This window comes from Monomorium pharaonis, chromosome 3, assembly GCF_013373865.1.
Source record: "Monomorium pharaonis isolate MP-MQ-018 chromosome 3, ASM1337386v2, whole genome shotgun sequence".
Classification (NCBI taxonomy): domain Eukaryota; kingdom Metazoa; phylum Arthropoda; class Insecta; order Hymenoptera; family Formicidae; genus Monomorium; species Monomorium pharaonis.
In genome coordinates, this window is record NC_050469.1 from 23,136,569 (window position 1) to 23,163,723 (window position 27,155).

General features: G+C 35.7%; 1 protein-coding gene and 1 long non-coding RNA gene across 2 annotated transcripts in view; one reads left to right on the plus strand and one right to left on the minus strand.

Annotated features, from left to right (window-relative positions):
* LOC105837048 overlaps positions 1-8,943 on the minus strand; it is an 83,795-nt gene extending 74,852 nt beyond the window's left edge. The window contains exons 1-2 of the long non-coding RNA XR_004962537.1: positions 8,695-8,943; positions 8,475-8,524 (exon numbers count right to left, since the gene is read on the minus strand). This is a non-coding gene — a long non-coding RNA (uncharacterized LOC105837048). The remainder of the gene's footprint in view (positions 1-8,474; positions 8,525-8,694) is intronic.
* Positions 8,944-10,457: 1,514 nt separating this feature from the next.
* LOC114254708 (pre-mRNA-splicing factor CWC22) overlaps positions 10,458-27,155 on the plus strand; it is a 31,956-nt gene continuing 15,258 nt past the window's right edge. Inside the window, exons 1-2 of the mRNA XM_028191667.2 lie at positions 10,458-11,073; positions 15,251-15,450. Coding sequence (XP_028047468.1) covers positions 15,428-15,450 — 23 coding nt within the window. The 5' untranslated portion in view covers positions 10,458-11,073; positions 15,251-15,427. The remainder of the gene's footprint in view (positions 11,074-15,250; positions 15,451-27,155) is intronic.

Below are 27,155 nucleotides of genomic sequence, written 5' to 3' on the forward strand. Positions count from 1 at the left end.
GGGGCTCGGGGATCGATTCCTCGGATGGGTAATGAATTTTTTACGACGTTACCCTCCGCAATACAGAGGAAGATTCATCCGTCCGTTCATCCGCGGACGATGAGGGCCGTAGCCGATCGGGCAAAGTATCGGTCCGAATTGAAACGACGTTACATACGTGAATCCACCTCTCGTCCAAAGCAACGAGAACGTTTCTCCTGCTCGCCGGTCTTCTTCGTTCGCCCGTTTGAAACGAATTCACGTTTCGTTCTTAAGAGACACGTAAAGTGAAATGTCTGTCAAAGACTGGTTAAGGAAGGAATAGCAGAATCTTTAATAAAGTGTGTACGAAATGCAACACACGTGATTAATTTGCAGGGAAATAATCTGTTTTCCCTAATATGAATAAATCTTTCAATTGGAATATATTTTAAATAATCTAATTTTAAACATATTATCTAATTTAAAAACATATTAATGTTTTATCTGCCATAACTTTTCCAACTAGATATTCCATTCCCTTCTTCATTGCTTTATTAGAATTATTCATTCAGACATCTTATGTAATAAAATTAAATAAATAAGAAGGATTTTTCACTATAAAAATAGCGTTTGCACAATTTTATAAAAATTATTTGAATTATTCAAATGATGGAATATTTTTCTTGTTTTTCTGTAAATCTTATTTTCATTCTATATGATTAATATAATTAACCGCAAAATCGCAGAATCATAATAATCTCGTTAACAGTTAATCAAAATAAAATTAAGGGGGAGGAGACCGAGCAGGAATCTTTTCAAGCGTAATGGAACCGTTTGTAGGTGTACGCGTCTAATTTTACAACCATTAGAATCTTACGCTTCTTCACATAGGCCCGTGCGAAAACGATGCTCATCGGCAAGCAATCGATAACCTAGCTGATGTACTCGATAATCGAGAAGACTCTTTCTCTCTCTTTCAAGTACCGCATCGCTGCTTGCCGCCACGATCGGTTCGTGTCGAGGAAATTCAGAGGAGTCCCTTCTACGCTATAAACGCGCTGTTTGCTCAATCTATACCACCTACCTACCTACCCCTTACTCGGTCTTATTCGCCCTTATACAGGGTGAACCAATCGAACGAAGAGGGACGGAGCGACGAGGGGTGATTTGAACGGAGAGACGGAGAGTAAGTAAGAGGGAGACATCTTATGTATATATGTGTATATATATATATATATATATATATATATATATGTACGTATATAATATATGTATATGCTCGACCAACCAACCAGTCAGTCATCCAGCCAACCGAGCGACTATTATCGATTGGACCTTATCGAGCTATCGGTCTACTCTAATATGCGTTCATCGTTTCGTCGACGAGCGGCCAAGGAGAGTTTGGTCCGGAAGAAGAATCAAGAAGGAAAAACGAAACTCCGCACTTGATATATTCTTTCCGAAATATTAGAAGGCTCTTTTGTTTGTAACAAAAGTAATATTTTCTCTAATAAGTATCTTAGTTTTCGAAATAAAAGTTATTCCTCATATTTATACGTATAAAAATAAATTGTTATAAATTTTTTAGAATTTGAATAGTTCACGTATTAAACAAAAACTAAGATTTAATAACATTGTTTCATAAAATTTTCGTATAAAAAATACAAAATTTTTCACCCAAAAAATTCGAATAGAACAATAAGTAATTTTTGTAGAAGAAAAAAATAAATTTAATGAATAAGCTCTTTTGTCATTGCGGCCCTTAGAACCGGCATTCTTACTTATTTATGTATAATCTTTGATTTTTTTATTATACATATTATAATACTCAAAATATGCAAAGTTAACAAAATAAATATTGCTTTTATTTCTTACATATACTAAATAGATAAATATTTCTTATACTCTCCGTAATACACCATTTAAAAATAAAGATAACTGTAATATAATTTGTAAATTAAGTATTCTGTTATTCTAAAAATATTATGCATGATAGTTAAAAAATATAAAAATAGTTAAATAGTTAAAAGTTATACTAAACTTACAGAAAATTTTACTAATAAAATTTTCTGTTTGAGTACATATCATAAATGACGAAAAATTGATTTACATTTTTTATTTTGTGTATAACAGATTAAAGATGAAATAAAATATTTAAGTTTTATTTACTTTGAGAATTAATTCTCTCTCTTCATTTTTTAAATAATAAAACTAAAAAAAATATTTGTTAAAACATATCGATTTTTAAAATGGTATAATATTTACTTATAATAATAAATATTATTTATTATTACTATTCACAATGGTATGGTAATAAATACATAAAATCGCAACTATATCATTATCTTAAAATTTTGTTTAGATTTTTAAAACAATAATCTTTCTCTGTAAAGTGTAAAAAAAATTTTTTAACTATAAAATAATAAAATTTGTTAATTATTTTATAAAAATTAAAATATTCTGCTTCATATATAATCTCCTAAAAAATAACTTTTTCAGATTTTGTAAGTTACGTGCTTATTCTTAATTATTAAAATATTTTTGAAATTTAATTTTAAGCGTTACGTTAATAAGAGCGCTCAAAGAAAAGTTGCTTCCTTTAATATTAAGAATCTTGTACTGCGCATGTGGGAATTTTTACATACACGCTATATATATATAGATATATATTTGAATATTTATAACATATTATTAAAGCCTTTTTGTGTTTGCCTTTTATGTATTTGCCATTACATTTTTATTGCAACAAGTCCTACGTTAAAAGATCTCTATAAAAACATCTTGTTTTTCATTACTGTTAATTTGATCTTACTTTCGTCATTATTTTGTGATTTTCGCAAGCTATGTACTAACTCCTTCGTATCTTGAGCGTCTAGATGTAAATGCAAGTATATTTGACAATTAATCGATCACATATTAAATGCTAGAGGAGCAACAAGAGCATGAACGGCAGTTCTCAGAAGCGCTCGCTGTTTTATAATGTAAACTCCGATGTCGTTTCGTGACCCGTTTCAACCCTTCACTTTGTTGGCATCTCGTTTGTGTACCCGCGTTACATACGGCGCTGTCCTGCACCCTACGAATAATCAAAACGCGGACAGCTCTCAGATTGGTGCACCTCGCCTCGCGGGCTACTAAAAGCGAGGCATATGGTGCGACGCGATGTTGGCGTTCGCCAAGTTGACACGCCAAGGTGTGTACCTGTCAGCTTTTTTTACGACCTTACGTGGCGCACGAAAGCTCGTCACGTTGTGCATACGTTAGGTAGGCGTCCACGACGACGGGACACGCCGGATTATTTAACCCCGTGGACGGCATATGTTGTTACAACCCCTCCACCGACAGGCCAGGTTATCGCAATTAACCCACGTCGGAATCGAGCCCGCGCGATACCGATCGCGTATGAAAGGCCCATTTTATTTGTCTCTATCCGGCCGAATTATATCGGCGAGCTGCCGGCGTCGAGGCGTCGAGCGTAACCCGTTGTGTTCCGTGAAAGCAGTAATTTCCGGCTGCAGCGCGAAATATTTGTTATAAACAAAAACGCGTTGGCTCGAAATATCCGGTCTCGAGCAGCGCGTTGGTGATCGCGGATGGAAAAAAAAAAAGAACCCACGGTTTCACGTGAATCGTTAATGTTCGATTGTTCGCGTTTTGATCGACCTGATTTGCCAATATTCGGCGATAACAAACAAACGCGTGAAGCGCAAAAATACTTGGTTAAAAAAAAGTTTAACAACGATATCGAGCATTGAATAATTATTCGTGCGAAGTAGTTCAAGGCACGTAACTCCCGCTTAAATAGCACGTTTAACGGCAAAGCAGAGAATGTTTGTTAAAATGTTTGTACGCGGTACGGAGCTCGATCAATTCGGAGCTCTTGATGTAATATTGACCATCGCTCCTGGCGCAAGTAACAAAAAACCGTATTTGCGCACGCGGTACTTACATACCTCCTCTTGCGGAAGGTATCGATTTACGTTCATTAAGCCAACTGCACTGGCAATCGTTGAAATAAGACGGCAAAGATTTCGTTGACTCAATCCTTTTGCCCCGAATTCTCCTTTAATACGCTACATTTTTTTTTTGCGAATTTACTCGCGAAACATTGGACAACACGCTTGTCGTTTTATTTTTTGTGAGACAAGGTGCAAAAAAGCGTGGTTGTATATTCGAAGAAACTTTACCTTCCAGATCAATGTTTTCTTGAACGTTATCTTTCAATATCTTTCAATATTAATCAATAAACGATAACATTTCGATCTCGTCGGATCAAAACTGCTTAAAAGAGAAAAATAATTTATTAAACGAGGATTTATTAAATAAAATTTAACACTATCGATCCCTAGTCACGCCAGTTTATCTTGTCTAGTTAGGGTTGTTATGCTAACAGCATGCACTTACTAAACGAGCACCTTCATCTTGTTCCGGATAAACTTCAAAGTTCGTTCATTTCTGCCGTGGCTCAGCTCGAAGTTCATATCATAAAACTTGGTTAAAACGATACTGTGCTTATGTTATATACGCTATCATGTTATATATTTGCATAATCAATAAATTACAACAATTATAATGTATAATAAAAAGAAAACATAAGTTGGAAAGTGCTGAAGGATAAAATTTTCGTATATTTAAAGATTCGATATCTAAAAGTTCTAAATTTATAAGGTTACTTGCGATGATAAGATGAACGTAAGAAGAGAACGTAAAAGAAGAGAAGCACAGATGTATTTTATTGAAATTGAAAGAGAAATCTCTCGTTTGTTAACACAAATAAAAATTCAAATACCATTAACCGAGAGATTTCTCTTTTATTCGTATTTATACCATTTACCTAACTAAATCTCGCGTACTTGGTCCATTCGCCCACGTCGCTATTACCTTCCTAATACCGAAGAATTGATTCACACCCGGGGCTCGCGCGTATATTCGCGTCGCCTTCGCAAATGGTCCTCCCCCGTGAGGAAGAACGGAAAATCCCGTAGCTCGGTAGCCTGGCGTTGCACGCAAGTTTCAGTGCTTACGAGCAGTTATGGAGGGCGCATGCCTGCATATTTCATGAGCAAACAGACTTCAGTCCCCGTGGCATGCGCTGCAACCAACCCCGTTCGCCGTGACTAGCCAAGCTTGCGCGAGTACCTGGGACCGGCTACGAAAAAGATTTTGCCGTCACGCGGATATTCCGCGAGTAACGCCATTTATTCCCGAAGCAATAAATTATGCAAAAAAATTTCTGATCGTTTGAGAAAATGATAGCTTTTAATAGATTGCTTTTCAACAGTTCATATATCTTTTGCAGCACGTTCTACATGTGTGTGTGTGTGTGTGTGTGTGTGTATAATTAATTCATATGGGGAGATTACAGGAAAATATAAAATATTTTGGATTCATGTATAAAACGTATGTAGTATACGTAGACCACAAAATGATAACATTAGAATTTGAAGGCATAGATTTTCTCTTCTTGCGAGTTTTCTCTTCCTACAAATTTTCTCTTTCTTCGAACTCTATTTTTTATTTGATAAAGAGATGATAAGAGAGAAAGGAACTTTCCATCATGCAGAGGAATTTACTTCCAGTTAGAGCAATGAGCAATTATTTGCTTTATAATGTTGGTCCATTATCATCGAGATTGCACGCAGGAATGACCGATAACATTACGATTTGCCGATTAAACATTACGATATTTAGGTTATATATGCAGACGTTTTATTTCTGTATTTTTTAAATAAATTTTTTCAGCACTTTCTTCACTTTCCCGATGGCATTTAGTAAAAAGTTATTACCGAAAAATTCACGTTATTAGAAACTCTAATCAATTAATTGTTCATAAGTAAAATAATGCAAAATAAAAGCAATTTTCCTTAAAAATAATTTTTCCAAATAAATTTTTGATTCGTGTTCTCATCCGGAAATCGGTAGCCATAATATTTTGAATGCAATCACAAGGAAGTATATATACATCGGTAAAAAATCTACACGAATAATTTTTCAATAACGGATTTATGTACATATGGACGTATTTTTTTACAGTAGATGATTTATTAACTGAATATTACGTCAATATGCCTAGTGTATATTTTATGGACGATAAATTTGCGCGACTTCGGTGGATTTTGCGTAGATCCGGCAGCGGATATTCGTAGATTGGAGATAAAATAAAATTTGATTCACATTTGTGAATATTCCCTTACGGGAAAAGGTTATATTGGCAAACATTAACGAATAAATGCCGCTAATATTCCTCAAATGTTCCTATAAAGCTGTCGATAAAGCCATCAACGTTTATGATCGATTGTAAACTAACGATACCTCCTTATAATTTAATCCCTTTTTTTTTCTCTTTTTTCCAATAATAATAATAATAATTTATTATTATGTTTAATTCTAAATATTATTTTTCCATTTTTTAAATAAATATAAATAATTTTCTTTGCGTGCAAAATCTGATAAGTAATCTTCATGTGCTATATGTAAAATGTAAAGTTAATACAAATAATCAATAATGCAACAACGTGATGATATAATCGAATATGTAGCATAATAAAATAAAACTTTAACATTAATATAATATTCTTTCTTGTAGTTACAGTTGTGGAACATGTAGCTTTGGTATGTCTTTAAAGATATACAACATAAATGTCCAAAGTTTTATATACAATCCAAGAAAAACTTGTGATTTGATAATAGGAATTATCTCGTGTAAATATATTCCTCAAACATTTTTATTGTAACAGATCTTTCGGTTCCTACCCGAGCAGAAAAAAAATCATGATATCCAAATAGCGTCAATATAACTTCAAAAAGATTATTGAAATGCCGATCGTTTCGATCAATAATTTATTTTAACGTCATTATTGCGATCTATTATTCTGCTTGGGTAGTTTACACCGTGATTGGAATTCGAAGTCGATGAATGTATTTCTCATTCTCGTTTCCTATTGAAATTATCGGCTAATTGTCGTCGCAAGACTCTTGCACGGTGCTCGCGGTGAGCCGCGCGGCAATTCCTTGTTTGCCTATTTGTCTCGTGTAAATAAGCGCTCCGCGGGTCCCTACTTTCGTTGCGCAAACAATACGGACGCATAGCCGTCACGTTTTCGCGTTTCCACCCTGTCGGGGGACACCATCTACCCTCCTCCTCGCGTGACGATTCGCGATACCCCCGTGAGCGACGTATACCGTGGACCACGAAAATTACCACTTCGGCTCGCGCAAATAATAAATCGCGCGCTGATTACGCGTCGCGAGCGTTATCATCCCGTTTACAGGATCCTGAAATTCGCGACGTTGTCCTGCTGCTTTGTGCGAGTGATAACATTTCGTATCGCTTCTTTTTTTTTGTAGAAGACGAGATAACATAAAATGTATTTTACCAACGCATGTATCAGTTTATTTTATACAAACATCAATCTGGAAACTAATTGTTAAAAATGAAAAATTCAGTGTAAATTGATAACAAGTTTAATTATATTATACAAAAAAAAATCTGCATTTTGAAGATTTAGTTTTTCTTCCGTATCAAAATTTGAATACAATGCGTAGAACGAAAATTGTCTCTCATCTAAAATTCTCGAAAATCTGCGTTTAAAATCGCAAAATCTATTGGACATCGTTGCGCCGATCGAGATTTAAGACGTCAGGTATTATCTCGATTTAACTGCGTGGATTTCGCTAATTTTATTCCTGCAATTACGTCAGTTGCATACCGGCCGATCTGCAGCCTCTAACCCTCGTGACGGGACACGGGGAGGGTGGAGTTATCATTGCCGTCTCGGTTACCGGGGGGGATTTATTTTCAATTAGATTATCGCGGACGCGGGATACAGGGAAATCACGACGGCGCCTCGCTTCGCCGACAATGCCCACCCCTACGCCCACCCCTCGTATAACATCGCCGCCCTTTCTCCTCGGCAATCGAGCCGCGACAATGCGAACAATGGCCGAGGCGGTCCGGCGTGACCCACGCGCCGCTTAATATCGTCGCCGATAAAGGAGCCGGCGATGTTTTACAAACAGCTATGCGCCACGCGCCGCACACCCACCCCCCTGTCAAAACATTCCGAACGGCCGCGCTGCGCCGGTGTTCCGCCGATGATGGGGTAAGTCACGTGCCGCCCTTCGTCTTCCCCGAGACGGCACTGGGAAATTACGAAGTGTGCAACCAGACGCAGTTTTTTGGGAACGAAGGATCGACGGGGTTACTCGGTTTCGCGGGATATTACGGAAATTGCGGGGAATTTAATCGGACATCGTGCAAGCCTACCACTCGTATTTTTGAAATATTCCTCTCTTTCTGATATGTACTCATGACAATTTCATCTAGATAAATTTTCATTTAACAATTGTACATGACAGATGGAAGATGGATCTGTGAAATGTTACATTAATCTTATGTGCAGTGAAATTTCATATACGCATTTGTGAATCCTTTATATTTACATATTCATTTTTCTGTATTTTTCAACAGATTCATCTCTTTCAATTAAAAAAAAAAAGTATTTGTTACTCACAGAGACGATGTGTAGCGACGGATTTGTGTCTACGTTGAAATTACGTTAAGCTGTAAAATATAAATATATTCATATTATATGGTAATGTTCCAAATAATTGAGTATTTTAGAAAAAAAATATACAAATATATCTCCAAGTTATAATAATGTCCAAAATAATAAGTATTTCAGAAAACAGATTAATTTTTAATTAATAGATAAAATAATAAATAATGCTCACCTCAGGATTATTCCGATGTCTTCCAGGCTTCTTCCTTCTTTCAAATTGAGTTCCTTTTGCAAGCACATACATATGTACACACCTACGAATAATACCACGGCAGAAGAACGATGCGAAATAGATTGGTGCGAAGCTTTGATATTAATTAATATAACACAGGGAGAATTTCGAATAGCGAAAGATTACAGCAAATCTACATACACGAATGTCAAATTCACGCGGTTATGCACACAGGGGATCGATTACGACTGTTGCCCGTTCAATTAAAGTCTCATATTATTTGCAAAAAAATAATACCTGGCCAAATAGAAAAGAGTTACTGAATGCGTACTGGTCATTAAATAATATTTCATCAATATTTTAAATTTTTACTTAATATAAGCAATATTTAGAGCTAGTTGTTCTTTTTAGTAAACTTATCTATCAAGTAAATATGTGTGTTTTATCTATTTAGAAAAAAATGAAGATAGACACATGTTTACCTGATAGGTAAGTTTACGAAAAAGTTGAAACAACCGGACCTTGGTGACAATATTAAAAAAATGAGAAATGAGTAATATAGATAACATGAGTAATATAGAAAAATTTAATAAATTACATTTTGTTGTGCTAACAATATTTTAAAAAAAGCAGGTACAACTAATGTTAATTTTTCATCACTTTATGTAGCTGATGATATAAAATAATCATGCAATTTTTTATACTAAATTTTACGTTTTCATAAAAAGAATATTAAATATAATATTTTATATTTATTGCATATAATGTAAAATTACATGTAAACTATATAGATATATATATAAATTAAATATATCTGTAAAATCTATTTTTTTTCTAAATCGCACAACAATTAGATTACAACAATAAGAAATTGATAAGATATAATAAAGTGTAAAACTAATAATTAAAATGAAAAAAATGTTAGTTGCAAAAATAAATACAAGTTACTTTTATTTCAACATTTTCACTTTCATTATTGTCATCTTTTAATAATTAAATCCTTTTTCGATAAGTTAATAAAATAAATATATATCAATTAATCATTTCTTATATTTTTTTATTATTTAAAAATTTGATATTCGCGAAGATGATTTTTAACAAACTCACAGGTACGATTTAGGTAAACTAATTTTAAAAATCGTATTTTTTTTACAAAATATTGTAAAAAGATTTATAACAAATAAATTTGTTGTTACAATATTAAATCATTATAATAGATACTTGCAATATCAAGCTATCATTTCAAATGTTTATTTGCAATTACAAATTAGTACCAAGTGGGAAATATAATAAAAACAATTTGTGTGTGTACGTGTGTGTAGCGCATTCGGCAACTTTCTTTTCTACCATACCATGAGAGAATAATAAATAACATACTCGCGTATGTACCTCTCGTCTCGTCTCGTCGTCTCGTCTCCTCTTGTCCTGTCTCCTGCTCTAAATATTAATCGTGCAGGATATCTAAAGTAGTCGCCTCGATGCTGCCAACTCGCGGGAGTCATACAACCGCTAGGGAACGCGTCTTTTTCGCGCATATTTGTCGCGAACGTACATCTCGAGACTTTAGGTTAGGACGACGTCGTCGTCCGTCCGCGTCCACCTGTAGACTCGTCGCGCGATCGACAAGGCTCGTGTTAAACAATATGCCCTGTTGTACGCCGCGAGAAAGGAAACAAACATCAGCCGATAGCCAGCCGAACGAAATATCCTGTCACAGTAAAATATTCGGCCTACTGTGGCGCGCGACGCACTCATTAGGACGCACCAGATGCCTCGCTCCAATCTATCGATGAATATATCGTTCGATCAGTTGTTCGATATGGCGTTTCGCTCCTCACTTCACGTTCTCGAGTCGCGCTCACGTACTCGCGATGTCCGATCGCGTTCGAGTGTTCGGGGGACAGTTTTCTCAAGTGATACGAAGTATAATATGTATACATATACAATTATTTACAATCTCCATCGCTTTCTTTCGTCGTTCGACGTCTGCAACGAGGCATCGAGCGAATCAGCCAAACGAGACGAGATATCTGTCGCGACAAGTATTCGTACAGTCTCGCGGACCGTGATTGTCGTGCAAGTCGAGGTGTCGCACGGGAAGTGTAAGTCGCAATAGTAATTAATTGCTCGTAGAAAACCGTCGCCCTTCCTCGGTACCCGGCCGCGATCGCGTCTCTAGTAATAATGCGACACCACAACAGTCGGAGCGTACGTCCGAGTCACGGTCGCGCGGCATAACAAGGTGACGCGCACGTACACACACATACACACGTTGCGAGCGACGAAAGACGGGCGCCGCGAGTGACGATGCCAGCGAAATATGATGTGATGCGATTTAAAATGGACGCTCGCCGAATGTGTTCCCTCAACTTAATTCCGGTGAGTGTTACCGTGTACCTCTACACGTACATATTCAGGGTGAGTTAATATTTTGCTTAAACCGAACTAGAACATAACACTGCGCGAGCTACTTAACCTTAAAATTGTTAAATCTAATATTATAATAGATATACTTCAACACACATAAACCCCGCGTGAAATAAGTTTACATTTCTTTTACGCAAGAAGCTGAATATAAATATAATGCGCTGTGATGCACATTAAAACCATAATGTGCTCGACATAAAAAAAATGTGTTTAATTTTTAGAATGCCGAAAATCGGACGTCGGCATTTTATTCATAAAGTTCTAACGTGTTGTTTTTCCATCTACATAAGAATTAAAAAAGAACATGATAATTTTCTACTTTTAATTTTGTGTTAAATTATTAGAAATAATTATTCTTTATGTTGAAATTGTTATTTAGTCTTTATAAATCTTTTTCTGTCTCAATGAAAGGATTGATATGAATATTAAATGGAATAAACCGCGAAATTTTCGATGTAACTTTATATTGCGCTATTTGACAAAATATGTATTTTATTATTCGAGGTATTTGTAATACATTTACATTTAGATTAGATCAGTATATGACAGCTTTAATGTGAACCAGTGCGCACTAATGCGCTCCAATCAAATTCGCTATAAAACAATCGTTCATTCATGATCAAACAAAATGTTAACAGTATACTAGCAGTTCGCCAACAGATTCAAACAATACTGTGGCAGATTGACATCAATTGTGCCCGTATTAACCCTTTCATTGTCTCATGTTTTACATGTAATACACTGATATAACATGTACATCTATACATCATGTGTGATATGATCACATATGTGATACACATGTGAGTTCTATTTTTAGGTCGCAAGTGCATCAGGTGTGACGCATTGATCCTGTGTTTTTATATATTTAAGACTTTTTTAAGTATTTTGTATCATTTTAAAATCTTTTAGGAAATACTGACGTTACAAAGCCAATATTTATTTCAACGTAAATTTATTGTTTAAGAAATGTTTGAATTTTATCTTCAAATTTTATCTAGCAAAAAAAAAACAGTGGACAACGAATTCAGCTGGACAATAAGAAAAAATGAACACATATTCTTCTACGATTTGATGACAATGACAATATATTGCTAATAAAAAAGCGGAATGGTAGATTTTGTTCAACTTCTCTATCAATCTGTTATATTTTGTTAAAAAATTCGATTAAATTTCTAGCAATATTTTGTTAATGAAATTTGTAAGAGACACTGTAAAAAAAATCTGTTTTTGACATATTTGATTTACTTTAGATATTTTATAACGCAGTTTAAATTACATAACATTTACTAAAGCAATGATATATATATATATATATATATATATATATATATATATATACACATTTAAATATATCTTTTAGTCTTAAATTACAATTTTAAAATATACTAAAAAAACATTAAATTCTATAAAGCTATAAAAATCTTGTTTAAAATAACTTATATATAATATTGTAAACAAATAAAAAAATATTTTATTTATTTATTTATGAATAAATTTGAATAAGATTTAGTTGAATTTTTCTGATCCGCGATAAGAGAAAAGATGCGCAGGGAATAAATGCGTAATTGATTTGCGGGCAAGAACCGCAAGCTCAAGATATAATTTTATCGATCACCGTGTTCCATTCCAACCCCAGAGAGAACCCCCATGAAGGACCGCGCCGGCATAAAGCGTATGGGAAATTGTGGGAATGATGGGGGACAGGTCGGTCGCCTCGGGGAATTGATTCGCAATATCGCAGGACTTAGAGAAGTATCATCGAAGGATAGTTTACATCGGCTAGTGCCGTGTCGCGATTAACTTTGCTCTACTCGACGGCGATTGCTTTTTCGGGCATGAGCGATACGTGAGAGTGACTTGTTTAAGCGCACGGATTGCGCGTGGGAACATTTCCTGCTCCTAAATGCATTGCGCGAGCTCTCAAAGTGTGATATCATTTTATTTTAAAATTGCACATTGAGCTAAAAGTAAAATTAATTAGATCTTCTTTAGGGCGTTATTATGATAATCATCAGAATTAACACATTTGTACGGTGTAATTGCTGTAGATGTTTCTCCTTATGTTTGCGCGTTTATTAAGAAAGTTGCAATTAAAGTAACCCCCATGTCAATATTCGAATGTAGGTATGTTCCATTCAACAGGCGCGTAAAACATCATCTTATATTTATAATGATTTTATGTTTTTGACTTTTTATGACAATTTTCATGTTTTGTGAATCGATAGCGAAAAGTTGACGGTCGGTTTATTGAACGTCGTTTTTCTGTTACGCCGTCGCTATGACGTAGAACATTGTTGTTTGCAGGATAATAGTTGATAAACGATCAACATTTCGGTGATCACAAGATTTGTTAAGTACACAGGCTGACTCGCCGCAACGCGTCGCCAAACAAATGTGGCGCCATGTCAAAACGACATCACCCGATTCTGATAATGCCGATTTACGATGCGCTTAACGGCCGCTAATTATCTGATTTATCGTGCAACGTTGCACTAATGCGATTAACGTTGTAGCCGGGCGTCACCTATTTCGCGGCGGTATCGATTTGAAATCTTTTAAAGGTACGATTATCGGTGATTGCGCTAATGCGAAATGGCGTTTAGAGTATGGTACAGGTGCGATTCATAATCATACATTTAACACCGCAAACTCGGCATTACGTAACGAGAACATTTACAAAATATTTATCTTAGATCTCGCTTTTTCTGTATTTCTATTGCTCATAAATTGAATTTTTTTTTCAAATAATGTTCGAATTTTCGATAACTTTTGCAATATGAAAGAATTGAAGAACTGTTGCATAGTCTTTTTAACAAATGATATATAACACTAATAGAACAGAGATAGAATATTCTTCGTCTAAATTATACGATGCAAGGTTAACTTTAATGTAAATCAACATATTAAGAGAATGAGAAATGTACGATGAAAGATTATATTTAAAGTGGTAAAGAAATGAAAACTTCAAAATAAATAGGATTAAATAGTGTAAGACAATATTTTATTTTTATCCGCAACACTTTTTCATTGAAAAATGTTGCGCTAAGAAAACTTTAAATTTGCTGCAACACACATGCAGTATAAATATTTGCACGGTATCCTCTTTATTTGCATGTGCGCAAATAAATTCATAATACTTTCAGGGAATATTCCCAGGAACTAAAAAATTCTCAGTTCCATAATACATGTAAATGCGTAAATAAATTCGTAAATATTAATCCAGGCAACAGCATTATCAAACAGAGGGACACATATCGAAAAGGTTAATCTCGCGATCAACTTTTAATCCGACGTTACGTCCCGATTATATTGATAATTTTCCAACTACATGTTTCTCGGTATTTCTATGGCAATATTACATTTAACCTTGCACACCGCAAGTACACACGTAAGCACGCCATTATCGTTCTACATTGTGTATATTTGCATGTGCGTCGACTACGATTTCGCACATCCACGCTCTGTTGATTCAAAATATTGTCGCTATATGTGTTCAACAATCTTCATTTAACAGTTCGAATTATTAAGATTGCACTGCATTACGCACAATGATTTATCAGCATTTGCCCGGCAAATATTCTTTTAATGTTTAAAGACCCCTCCTCGCGCCCGGCGGCCGCCCAGCGTGGTGAGTAATTACAATGTAAATGTGTAAATATGTACAAAACATGTATCTACAGAGAGAGAGAGAGCGTGGAAATGCGAAACAATTACACAGTTTCCGAAAATATATACCGCGCAAATAATATCGCGCGTGTTTGCACATTGCGTACATTCAGATTTAAATTGCGGGTCAGGCAAAAGACGATTGCAGCATCAAAAGTGACGCCCCGATCTTTGACAGTCAAATATTTTATGTAACTTTATCCCACGATATACTGATATTTACCTGAATAATATCCGTAATCTTCTCTCTAAAGTTTAAGATTAATTATCGCGCATTGTACGGTACATATATATAAACAAAAATATTTTTTATCGTACATATAGATAAATGTTTTGTTCTAGTAATTGATATTTTGTTAATAACATTATATATTATTCGTGATTCCTACATACTTCGATATATCACGTTATTTGGTAGAGAACAATTTTCCCGAAAATTAACTCGTATTCTTTCTGTAATCAGATCTTCAAATAACCATGAGACGTCAACTGCCCAGCACACCTCAGGCCGGTAACACCATGGAGCCCCATAAACCCTAGCCAGCGCGTCAAGATCCCACAAAGGCCTTCCGGCAGCATCCCGAGGCCGTGCACGCCGCGGGGGTTGCGTGTCTTTTTTTCGAGTGTGCCCATACAGGGGATGCAGTTGAGAAGCCTCGAAGGGTGAGTAACCGAGCATTTACACGGTGCCCAGCTGTGGCCCCATAGTGCCCCGGTGGTGTGTGTACGCCGCGGTTCTCTTAGAGGGGTCACGGCTTTGGGCGCGTGCTTACCCCACGCTGCGCGCTTGCCACCTGTTCCTCGGCGGAGCCGCCGCGGGTGGCAAAGGGGGTAGATTTGCCCCGTTGTTCCTATTATCTAATATACACCCGCCGATAGACAGATAGGACAATAGAGACGATCTGATAAACTGAGTTGCCGGACGAGGGTGACGGCAATCAGACGTGTTACTTCCGGTCCCAAAATCGATGTCAATATGCAAGTTTATATAAGATGTCTCTATCAAGATACGTAGAAGATTGAAATGATAGATTAATTGGAGTGTGTATGATTGATTTTAAAAGAATGGACAAAAGTGACGGAATAAAAATGTATAGGTATAATAAATTAATTCTTGAAGATACGACTGTAGGGAATCTTTTTTTAATATTTTTTAAAATACATATTTTTTAAATATTCTAATATCTAAGAAAAAATACACTAATTACGTTTATGTTTTTATTTTTTATCATTCTAATTATAATTATTGTTTGAAAAATTAAATAAAAAAGTTATTTAAGCTTAAATGAATTAGAGTTTTTTATATAGAGAGAGAAAGAGGGAAAAAGGAAGAGAAAAATGAAGAGGAAAATTAAAAATAAATTTAAAAAATGTAAACGTGTGTCCGCTTAATGATAAGAGGTGATGAGAGCGTAATATCGTTTATCGTTTCATTAACTGTTTGACATATTTTGAGGGTTAAAATGACCCTATTCGCAATCGGATATTTTATCATGCATGTAACCCGAGAGAGAGAGAGAGAGAGAGAGAGAGAAAAGAGTCATTACGTTATTAAGATTTTTATTTTACTCAACATTTAAATAAAATTACACCTCACAAAATATAAACATAGTTAATGTGATATATAAAGCTGGATTTAATTTTTTTAGGTCAAAAATAAAAATGTACATTTCAACTATAAATTAATTATAATTGCAGAATTATGTAACTAAAGTAGCTAATTAAATTTTGATACAATAAACAGGACAATAAAACCATAAAACATAGATGTGAACAATAAAAAGATGTAACCAAAAAGATCTGACAAATTAAAACTTTTATATTTAGAAATATTTATGGTGGACATTATTACTTAATGTGGACTAAAAGGAGGAAGTATATAAAATTGAAGAGTTTATCAGGCGGTCGGTCAATAATGCTCTCTAGAATTACACATGTGCGATAACGTCGTTATTCAAATTAAAAAAAAAAAAAAAATTATCCGACACATCCCACGATGCGTCAATTATAATTTTAGTATTACTTCGACCGTTTTCGCGCTTGTTCCTACTTCAAGCCGACTTCAAAGCGACACAGGCCTCGTTCCAAAGTCACGCTCCGCGCCATCTTCCGCGACGTCGCGGACATTTTATTCCCGTTCGGTGGAATTTTTCGTCACGGCGACACCTCGATCAATATTTGCGCAGCCGGGACTGGGGATCACGTCACTCGACCTTCCGCGACCATATGCGAACGCGACCACGTACGCCACAGCAGGCTCACGCGTGTTCGCGCGCACAATGTTGGAGATACTCGAGACCCAGGGTCTGGCCTATGTGGCACATGATTTTTGTTCTGCCTGTGATTGTCAGTTCTGCATTCGACAAGAAAGATAGACGGAATTAGCGTTAATCATAATTCTGTCAATTATGAAAACCTCAATGATAATCATAATCCTTTCTTTTCCAATTTGCGAATATATAAGTTCATTATTATGTAATTATTTATTAACAAATTGTTTTAAATGGATCTCTTTTAGGTTTAGAACACAATGTTTACTGACGTTATCAATTTTCATTGTTAAGACAATTAATATGGTGTATTTGCTATTACAATATTATTAATATAACTTGATCGAAAATAGAACTAGGTAGACTAAAAATAGATTGAACTCATTAGTATCTTTAGAGCTTTCTGAAGTACACATTTTTTAATAATATATTTTTAATAAATAGATAACATTAAAAAAAAATTTTATCAGAAATTTTAAATTTAATCTTTTAATATATTAAGTAATATTACATTGAAAAATTGATTAAGAAATACTTTCTTTATTTTTTGTTAATATTTACAAAAATCATAAGTTTATGAATGAGTAAATAAAATAATTATTGTAGGGAATATAAAAGGCTTAATTATTATTTTACGATACATAAATATAGACAAATAATAAAATATAGAATATAATAAAATACCTGTGCTTTTCTACTTTTTATTTAACATATATCCCACCTGTTTGGGATATATCATGATGTAAGAATGCTTTGTGTAAAATTCCAGTGGAATCGTTCAAAGTAATGGCCGTTCTTGAACTAATAAAAAATTTGCCCCAAATTTTAAAGACCCATATGCAGCTATCATTATGCACAATGTTACATCTTACATCTTGCATCTTACGTTATAAAATATACGGCATTTTTAGCAATTAAGATTTATACCATAGTATAGATGCACTTTTTCAAATATAAAAACATAAATATTTTTAATTGTTTTGTAGCAGTAGATTATATAGTAGTTTTATAGTAGTAGAACAAAGTTTTTATTGGTACAGTTTATTTCTCTTAAACATCATAAATAGTACTTGATAAATTAAGTTTTCGATAGGTGTGGCGTATATACCAGATAGTTACGCTATATAATTATTTAAAATTGAATTTTTTTTATCTAATATATTTCAACAGAAGGAACAATTATTTTACAGTCTTCGTTTAGCTGTTTCGATCATGTAGTAGCACGTCTTTCTCTCGATTCACCGATGATTCAATCGAGAGTGAACGATAATTCGACTGATTGCTCTGTAGTCTCGCAATTTCCAGCATTACGTCCTAATTTTTAAAGTTCGTTTGCGCTTGATAGGCGATTACGCGAAATCGATAGTACGACATCAAATATACGATTGAAATACGCGATAGATTTAACGAGTTGTTAATGATCACCGTAGATAATCCCGTCGAACAATTAATAACGGATCAATAGGGCTTAACGACGTGGCGGCCGAGCGTTGCGTTTAGATGTTTGACTGATACAGATTTGCAAATGTTTATCAATGTATGAAGATCGTATTTGTCTATTTTTTTTATTGTAAATCCCTTTGAAGGGATATATTCAAACGCTTAGATCAGGACAGAGTAATAAGTCTTTTACTTATAAGACTAAGCAAGTTTTAAATAAATAAAACGAGGATTACGAAATTAGATTCCTTTTAATTTCTTTAATACTTGTGTAATCAAAATTCGCGATAGTTTAAAAAGATATTTCCATCTTTTTAATAAAATGATATGAAAATTCAGGACTAAATAATATACTAATAGAAGATTATTTGATTCAAATAAATATGTTATTAGTACTATTTGAATAACTTATTTACATCAAACAAAAATTACTTGTTTGAAGTGAATATTACTAATTTGATATAAAATAGTTATTTAAATAGTGTTAATATTTATTTAAATTGAATACTCTTTTTTTGTATATAAAGTATATTATTTCTTTTATAATTCTTTCTTTGTGGATCCTCGTAAATTTTAAGTGGTGTAAGAAAAGATAACGTTAATTATTTTAATTACGTTAATTTCATAGGTCTTTGCTTATTCATGTGAGCACGCTGTTAATTAGTAATTAGTAATTAGGCAAGACATAGCATGCGATTCCCTATCTCTACATGTATTAAGTAAATAGATAGACATCCATGGACAAATTTGACGTAATAGCTGAGCAATACTGCAAGAAATATTGCCACCAATTAGATCGTTGATAAATCATTAATCGTCTTTAAATCAAGTTTTAGTTTTGTTTGAATGAAACAAGGATACTTAAAATATTTTTTCTTAAAGTTCCAACAGCAATTGTCAAATTGTGAAGAAATTATAGCTGATATATCTAGAATTTTTAATTTAATAATTTTATTATAACAATGTTTTAATGAAATTAAAAGTACCGCTAGGAGCCAACACAATCGTGTGTGCATACAAATTTATTATATTAAAAGAAATAAAAAATGGGGATAAACGTTTTAATTCTAATTTTGTCATCTTTAAGAAAGATATAAATATTAATATTGAAGTTTAGATCTATTGTTAGAAACAATAAAAACTGAAAATAATTATGTATCAAGGATATTAGATATCCGCAACACAAAACGACAGACTTGAAATTACCATTATCGAATAAAAGAAAGTTAATTTATGTGTATTAAATACTTTATTAATTATTATTATTATTATTATTTTTGATACCTCTTTTTTTCACCAAAACGAAACGTTTTACCGCAAATCGTCACAGTTTGTAGTACCACTTTGATCTCACTGATTCTCTTCCGTATGGAATGTACGGGGATTCATGATGGAAGAGCAGATGCAATTTCCTCCTTGACGCGAAAAAGGAAAGAACGAAATAGATCGCGGTACTAACCAGAACGACCGTTCGCGTGTTTGCGGTACGCGTTACTTCCACGTTACCGGCGACCAATGGGAAAACCAGCCGTGCCAAGATCGGCGACGCTAGACCTCGGTACCCGGCCATGCTAAACGCTCGTAATGAGTGATTATCTCGGTTAGCCTGGTTAACACGTGGTACCAAGGTAGCGGTAAGTGCACACCGTCTATTTGCTCGCGACGACACGTGCCCGCGTACGGATAGGACGCACTTACGCAATTGCGCGACGGCGAGTTATCTTCGTTTTCGCAATAACATCGCGCCATTAGGCTATGTCGAAAATATTATCTGGCGAAATCGACTGTTTTGCTATTTTAGACCATTGTGAGGACTTGAGGGAATTTTACTGTGTGTCCTACGCATTTGTTTTTTTTTTTTTTTCCGTTGAAAAGAGGAACGTAATTGTGCAAAATATATTTTTTTTAAGGAAAAAAAGAACGCGATTTTGATACGTTAAGACTCCAATATAATCTCAAGTAACGATCGTTACGTAACGATCTTGTGACGGGTTAATATCTGAGCGTTGGAAGCGAGCTATATATATATATATATATATATATATATATATATATATATATATACAGTTAAAACGGCGCGAAGATAAGGCGAGAGGAGGAAAATCATAAATGGATTTGAACAGATTGTTTGAGAGAAGGAATATCAAAATTATGTGTTCATTGAAAACTTGAATGGATTAATAATAATTTTCGAAAGAATAATATCGGCAATAAGAATAATATCGGTAATAAGAATAACGGTAGAACATGTGGAGAACAAAATATTTTTCCATCGGAAAAACGGAGGTAATGAGAAAGACGCGAGTGTATACGTAGAATGTGAATTAGGCGTTTCAGAATGACGGGCGTTTCTGCGCGCTTTATCTTAAATGCCAGTTAATGATATGCTATGTCGCGCTTTAAATTAAAAGCAGTTGTGTCGTCTGGTGTCGTCAACGTTTTACACACTTCTCGTCATACAATAATCTCTCCTGCGCTATACCGTCACGAATATCCCAAGTTCTTTATGGTGCCGTTTTCCGAATACATTCCGGTTCGATGTTTACCTTTCGCGTGCGACATAATGCCACACTATATTTGCAACAAATCCATTTGCAAAAGCTGCTAAAAATTATTTGCATCTTAACATTTCTCTGGCGAAAGAATCTTTAAATTGGCAAAAGAGTTTCAGTAAGTACGGAATATGTTTGCGAATTTACGGCTGCTCTATAAATGTTCGGCAAATTGTTGAGAACCTTACGCCAATCGTCAGGTACAAGCACTCTGGGCTCACACTTTGGTGAAATCGCCGCGCGGTTTCAATCTCCGGGTATCAAGTCAGGGGCGGCGGCGTTGCGTTTAATTTCGCGGCATTGTTGTCATTCGCGTTGTGGAGAGAGTGAGAGAGAGAGAGAGTGATGAGGAAAGGGGGGCAAAGGGGGGGATACTTGCCGAAATCCGCGTCGCGGCGCTGAATGTAGCATAGGGGACTTCCAGGACCCGGGTGCTGTTTGAACGACAAATATTTTGTCGTCAAACTTCTGTCGCGCGGAATGAACGTGTCTATATGTGCAGGGCTAATACAAAGCGTTTCGCGGGCGTCTGCTAAAACCAGATTACATGCTCGACCTCCGGATAAGCGATCTCGATCTTCCGTACGAATCGCGCGAACAGTCGGGCTGCGCTGCGCCACCGAGGTCTCGCGCCGTCTCGAACTCCTTTAACTCTCTGATGCTTGTCTCTCGTGATTTTTATGCAAAATCCAAGCCTCTCGTCCACGATGCTGGGAAATTGTCAGGATAGTCTTACCGACAAGGAAAAGGGTTTCTGTGGTAGTCGTTGATCTTCTTCTCTTCAGTTTTTGGTACTTGATATTCAGAATAACTTGAAAGTTGTTGAACGAGAAATATGAATGTTTCTGCAAATGAGATGCCTTTGAGGAAAAGTGGGATAGTAATATTTTAGATAAAGCCGATAATTTTGTCCATTTTCTAAATAACTTATCTCGTAGGCGGCTTATTGTTTGTCACTTTTGCTGAATTTCCCGCGGACGCATCGACGTTCGTTTGATTATGCATGAATATGTAGGTTGAGAGAACGCTAGTTTGCACGTGGATCGTGTGCGTACGCCATGTATCGTCGACTATCTCAGCGACGCAGGAGAAAAAAAAGCTGAAGTGATAAATAAAGACACGCTGCTAATTTCAAAGCCGAGAAAACGGTAAATCAATTCACATCTAGTCTCGCGCCGCGCAAGATCTACAAAACCGTCGTCGATGCCATAAAATCGACGTGCATCGCCGGATTCTTTTTAACAATCTTATGTTTTACATTTTTGTTCTTTACTTTACATATTGCAGTTATTTAATATATCGTAATAAAATAATTAATATAAATTAATATAAATTAAACTAATATTATAATTAAATATAATTTAATACAATTTAATATTTCTATTTATTATATTAAATATAATTTAATATAATAATTAAAAAATAATGTTATAAACATTAATTATTTAAAAGTGTTTATTAAAATCATATCCTAAGAAAAATAAGTTGTTGATTTAATTAAATTCTACAACTTGATTAAGTTTATTTAATTCAAATATTTATGAACTTCAGTCAAATATAAAGATTTGATTTATTATTCAAATATTTTATGTATTTAAGTTAAATGAATAAATACTTAAACTAAAGAAATTTAATTGAGTTGAAAAATTTAATTAAATTAACAACATTTTTTTCTCAGTAGAAGGGCGAGGGCAATGATCCTCTCAGCAGCTGCGAATTTTGTAGCTGCAATTTAAAGTTATTTTGTGAATGAAAGTTTTATTTTACGTGAAGATAGAAAGCGACTACTAGCAACATCTCAGTTATCAAGAACTTTATAAATTTCTTGGCCGTTTTACGTAGCCGTTAGTTGACAATACAAACGAAACAAAATCTGCTACCGCTACAGTACTATCGGGCAATACGTTGTCGCGTGCAAGTTACGTGTGATATTAATGTTCGCAAATCGCGCGCTATAATGATACAAATAGTGACGCTAGTGCAAGTACGCATCGTAACGCATTACAAATACGAATTAGCTCGGCTGGCATTGTTAGCGCCAAAATGTAATCCGTATTTGCGGTGTTATGGCCGTCACCGATTTATGTTATCACAGCCAACAGTCGTATTCCTCCAGTTTTGTCGGGAATGAAGAACGCCTGTATGTACGTCCTGTCAACAAAGAGCTGGCGAGTGTCTATATAAGTAAAATTTCGAAGCTGTTGACACGCGCCGTTTTGTTTATTGCTAATTACGCGTGATATCTTGCGAAAACAATGTATTTGTTGATAATACATACGAGCCGCTGTGAATCATTACACTATTCGCCGTTATATGCGCTTCACGGAAAGAGACGTATTTAATTATTGAGGTAGTTATTGATTCTGCGTTTACATGTAGCCAATCAAATGAGATTAATAAGAAGCCATCGAAACAGAATTTATTTAAATATACACACAGCGAGACGAAAATAAATGGGAAGAGAGGTTTCGCGCGAATAATTTCCATCTTTCTTTTTTATTACACCGAACGCGATTAGATTGCGGGACGAAGATGAGTACTATACTAACAAATCCATTTAACTATTTCATTATCGCGTCACCTTCAAAATACCTGCACCAACTACGTCATTTACTATTCTTCGGAATATTTTTATCTCGCATTCTAGTACGCAAAGACCCACAATTCTACTCTGTTCGACGATACCATGCACGTGTCTTTTTTTTCCTCTATTTTTCGCGTCGGCACTAATGGCGCGAAGTGTCGACATTAATATTTCATTAATATTTCTCTGGCATTCCTGGAAAAGCGCGACTCGGTACTGCGTTTTATTGATGCTGCGCCGTGTGCGTAGGATGTTTTTTTTCGAGGCTCGTCACTCGAGTGACGAGGAGTACGAGCGAGAGGAAATTTCTCGTCTCATCTCCGGAGACTGGTCAGGCCGGTGGTAAGTTAATTAAGTGCTAACAAGGAGAGAACCACGCAGTCCTCGCCAAGACGGAGTAAAATCGTATGGCAGACTGGCTAAAAACTCGGACGCGCTGTATTCATTCGATCGTCGTCGCCTCGTTTTAATCCTCGAAAGGTGTCTTCGCCTCGCGAGACTCTCGTAACGCTTTTATTCTCGTAAAATCATCCTCTAAAATAACGCTTGCCGATTCTGAAGTAATTTTTATCGTATATATTTCTATATAGCATTTTAACGCCTATCATTATATCTTGTAAGGTAAAATCTTATATGTATAGTAGTATCATAGGTATAATAAGTTTATTTATGAAGATTATTTGTCTGCTTTGACGTATTTAATTTTTCTGTAACAGTAGACATTATTTTCGTTTTATACACATATGATAATTGACTTTATGCGCCGCCTGGCCTTCTGCAAATGTAGCGAAACTAATTCATCAAATGAGCACACTCTTGTAGTTGTATAATGATAAATAAGACAACACGTACGTGTCAACCGCGAGTTTACACAGATCTATTTTCTTGTATGCGCGGACGTATCAGATTCTAGTAGGTACATGAACCATCTCGAGATAGCGATGATTATTTTACTCGAGATTCCGCCAATATTTATTATTTATCTAAGATCCAACGCCGGGCACGTACGGAGAAAAAGAGGCGGAGAGTAACGCCGTTCTCTTCGTTGAACGACACTCGACCTCTCATGGCCTCCCATCTCGTACCTGTCTGCGAGATTTCACGAATACCTCGAGTGCACGAGTTCCGGTCTCATCGGTCCTCGAAAGCAGTTCACGCTGTTTTACAGTAATATAATTGGCGAGGGATATATACTCCCTTAATTATAACGCGGTTGCAATTACAGAAAATGAAAAGTGCTCTCTTCCGTCAGTCGCGAAAGAGATAGCCTTAATATTAGAAGAAGTACCAACACTTTTTACCCCCTGAAAGAACCAGCGCGAATAAATTATTATGAAAATAAAGAAAGTGAGGAAAAATCAAATATTTTATTAGAATAATGGAAATAATTTTATGAAAAGTAAGAAAATTTCAGAATCATATCTTTTACACAAAAATATTAATTTAAAAAATACAAGCGGTCAGTAATGATTACTCAGTGCTTTTAGCGTTAAAAAAGCTCAAGAAAGACTGGCCACGTGTAGAATATCCATAATGATATTAGTTTAATTAAATAAGGTTTAAAAAAGATTGAGGTACTTTAATTGCAAGTGTAAAAATTTATCTAGATTTATTTTAGGTATGTATGAAGAATTATTCTTCTCCAGTAAAAATTACATAAAAGCGGCACATAAAGTCTCTCCACTAATTGGAACGTTTCAGGACTTTTATCTTGATAAAAGAATGATTTTAATAACTATTTGTATAATTTTTATACGAAGAATGTTTTATTCAATATGAATCCATGTGAAAAGGTAACCTAAAGACAATAGTAAGTTAAGCAATGGCACTTAATTAATGGTGAACACGACAGACGGAAGCACTTTGAGCTGTTCCTTGGCGATAGCAGTAGCGAGGTACCGTAGGCCACGGCATAGATCGAGCTAACCGGTTTTCGGATGGTAATGAAGTGGCCTCTGGACCAGAGAGCCTCGTGTTCTCATGCGCAAGACAGCACAATTCTCGTCTGGTAGGTCATTCAAGGATCAAGCCAAGTCGTTGTTCACGGACCGAGTGGGCGAAGAGAGGATTTTCGAAATGATAAGACACTAGGATGTAGGAGAACGACAAGAAAAGCAGACCAAAGGTAAAACGAAAGTTAGATGCGGGACATAAAAGGTTTTATTACATAAGCTTCCCGCACGTATGGGAAGCCATGAGCGGACGGAGCCAATGGAAAGAAAGTCAGTTCGCGACCGCGAAGCTCTCTCTCTCCGTGAATGACTCGCGAGTACGCGTATCTAACCCGACTCGCGCGCGCACGCCTTTGTTTTCGAGGGGCCGGCGATAATTCCGCCATGAATTTTAATTCGACGCCGCTCGAAGCGTTCATGAATTTTAATTTCCTCTTTGCTCTCGGATTCTCCACCGACTATTTTCACCGACTAGCTCTTACCTTTTACGGAACGACGTACGACGTTCTTTTTCCTTCTTTTCCTCGCATTTTTCCGGTGCGCCTTTTTCCCGGCTATCGTAAATCGTGTGAGAGGGAAAGAAAGATCGAGCTAGAGGGCCTAGCTGAAGATGTCTTTTCAAAAATGTGTAAATGTTGTTGACAACTTCTGGAGTTTCGAAATGAATTGGCTGTGATAATTTCGCGACAACGATTTAGGTGTTCGCTCAATTATTATTAAAAAATAGGTAATTGTAAACAAATTAAATTGTACAAAATAGAATACAAAAATAAATTGTTAATAAATTGTGAAAAGATCGAATCTGATTGAAGAATGAAAAGTTATAGTGCTAACATTAGAAATGAGTAATCACATTCTAGAGATACCCGTCAACCGTTCTACCGGTTGTTATTGAGTTTTATCTTCTTTATTCGCTCACTTCCCTCGAAACAAAGTTCAATCCCCTGGCAATGAAGATCGTACCAAGCGAATGAAAAAAAAACGCCTATCACGATTGCCTGTCCGCGGGAAAACAATCGTCCAGATTGGCGGTCTTCGAGACGGGTCGCGTGCTGTCCCCGGGGGCCGCAGCGGTTTCGGGGGTCTCGGTTGGCAGAGGCAACGCGAACTCGCCACGATATTCGACGAGCAAATCAGAGCCGGTAATCCTGAGCGACAGCGAGGCTTAGCACCCCTCCTGGAAATGGTACCGTCGTGGAAGAGGGGACGAAACGGAGGGTGGCGGAGGGCGGGGTGATGGACGAACGCGTTAAATGCACACCGACGACGTAGGGTGCTTCATACCCCGTTGTATCTCTCATTGTACTCGCTTCGGTACCGAATCATTGTGGTGAGAAAGAGAACGAGACATCCCGTAGAGGAGGGTAAGTTGGTTATTCCATCCTCGGCGTCGGTACCCCCGATGCCGATCAAGGGTCACGAATAATGCCAGCTAAACGCTACATATTGCTCGGTTTACCCCCAATTTATCCGAGGATTTGAATAACGATTTGTCGTCGGTTTCCCTCAGCACGATATAGATACCCAGATGTAGGCGTTCTGGCATGGATATATGACCGATAAACGATTG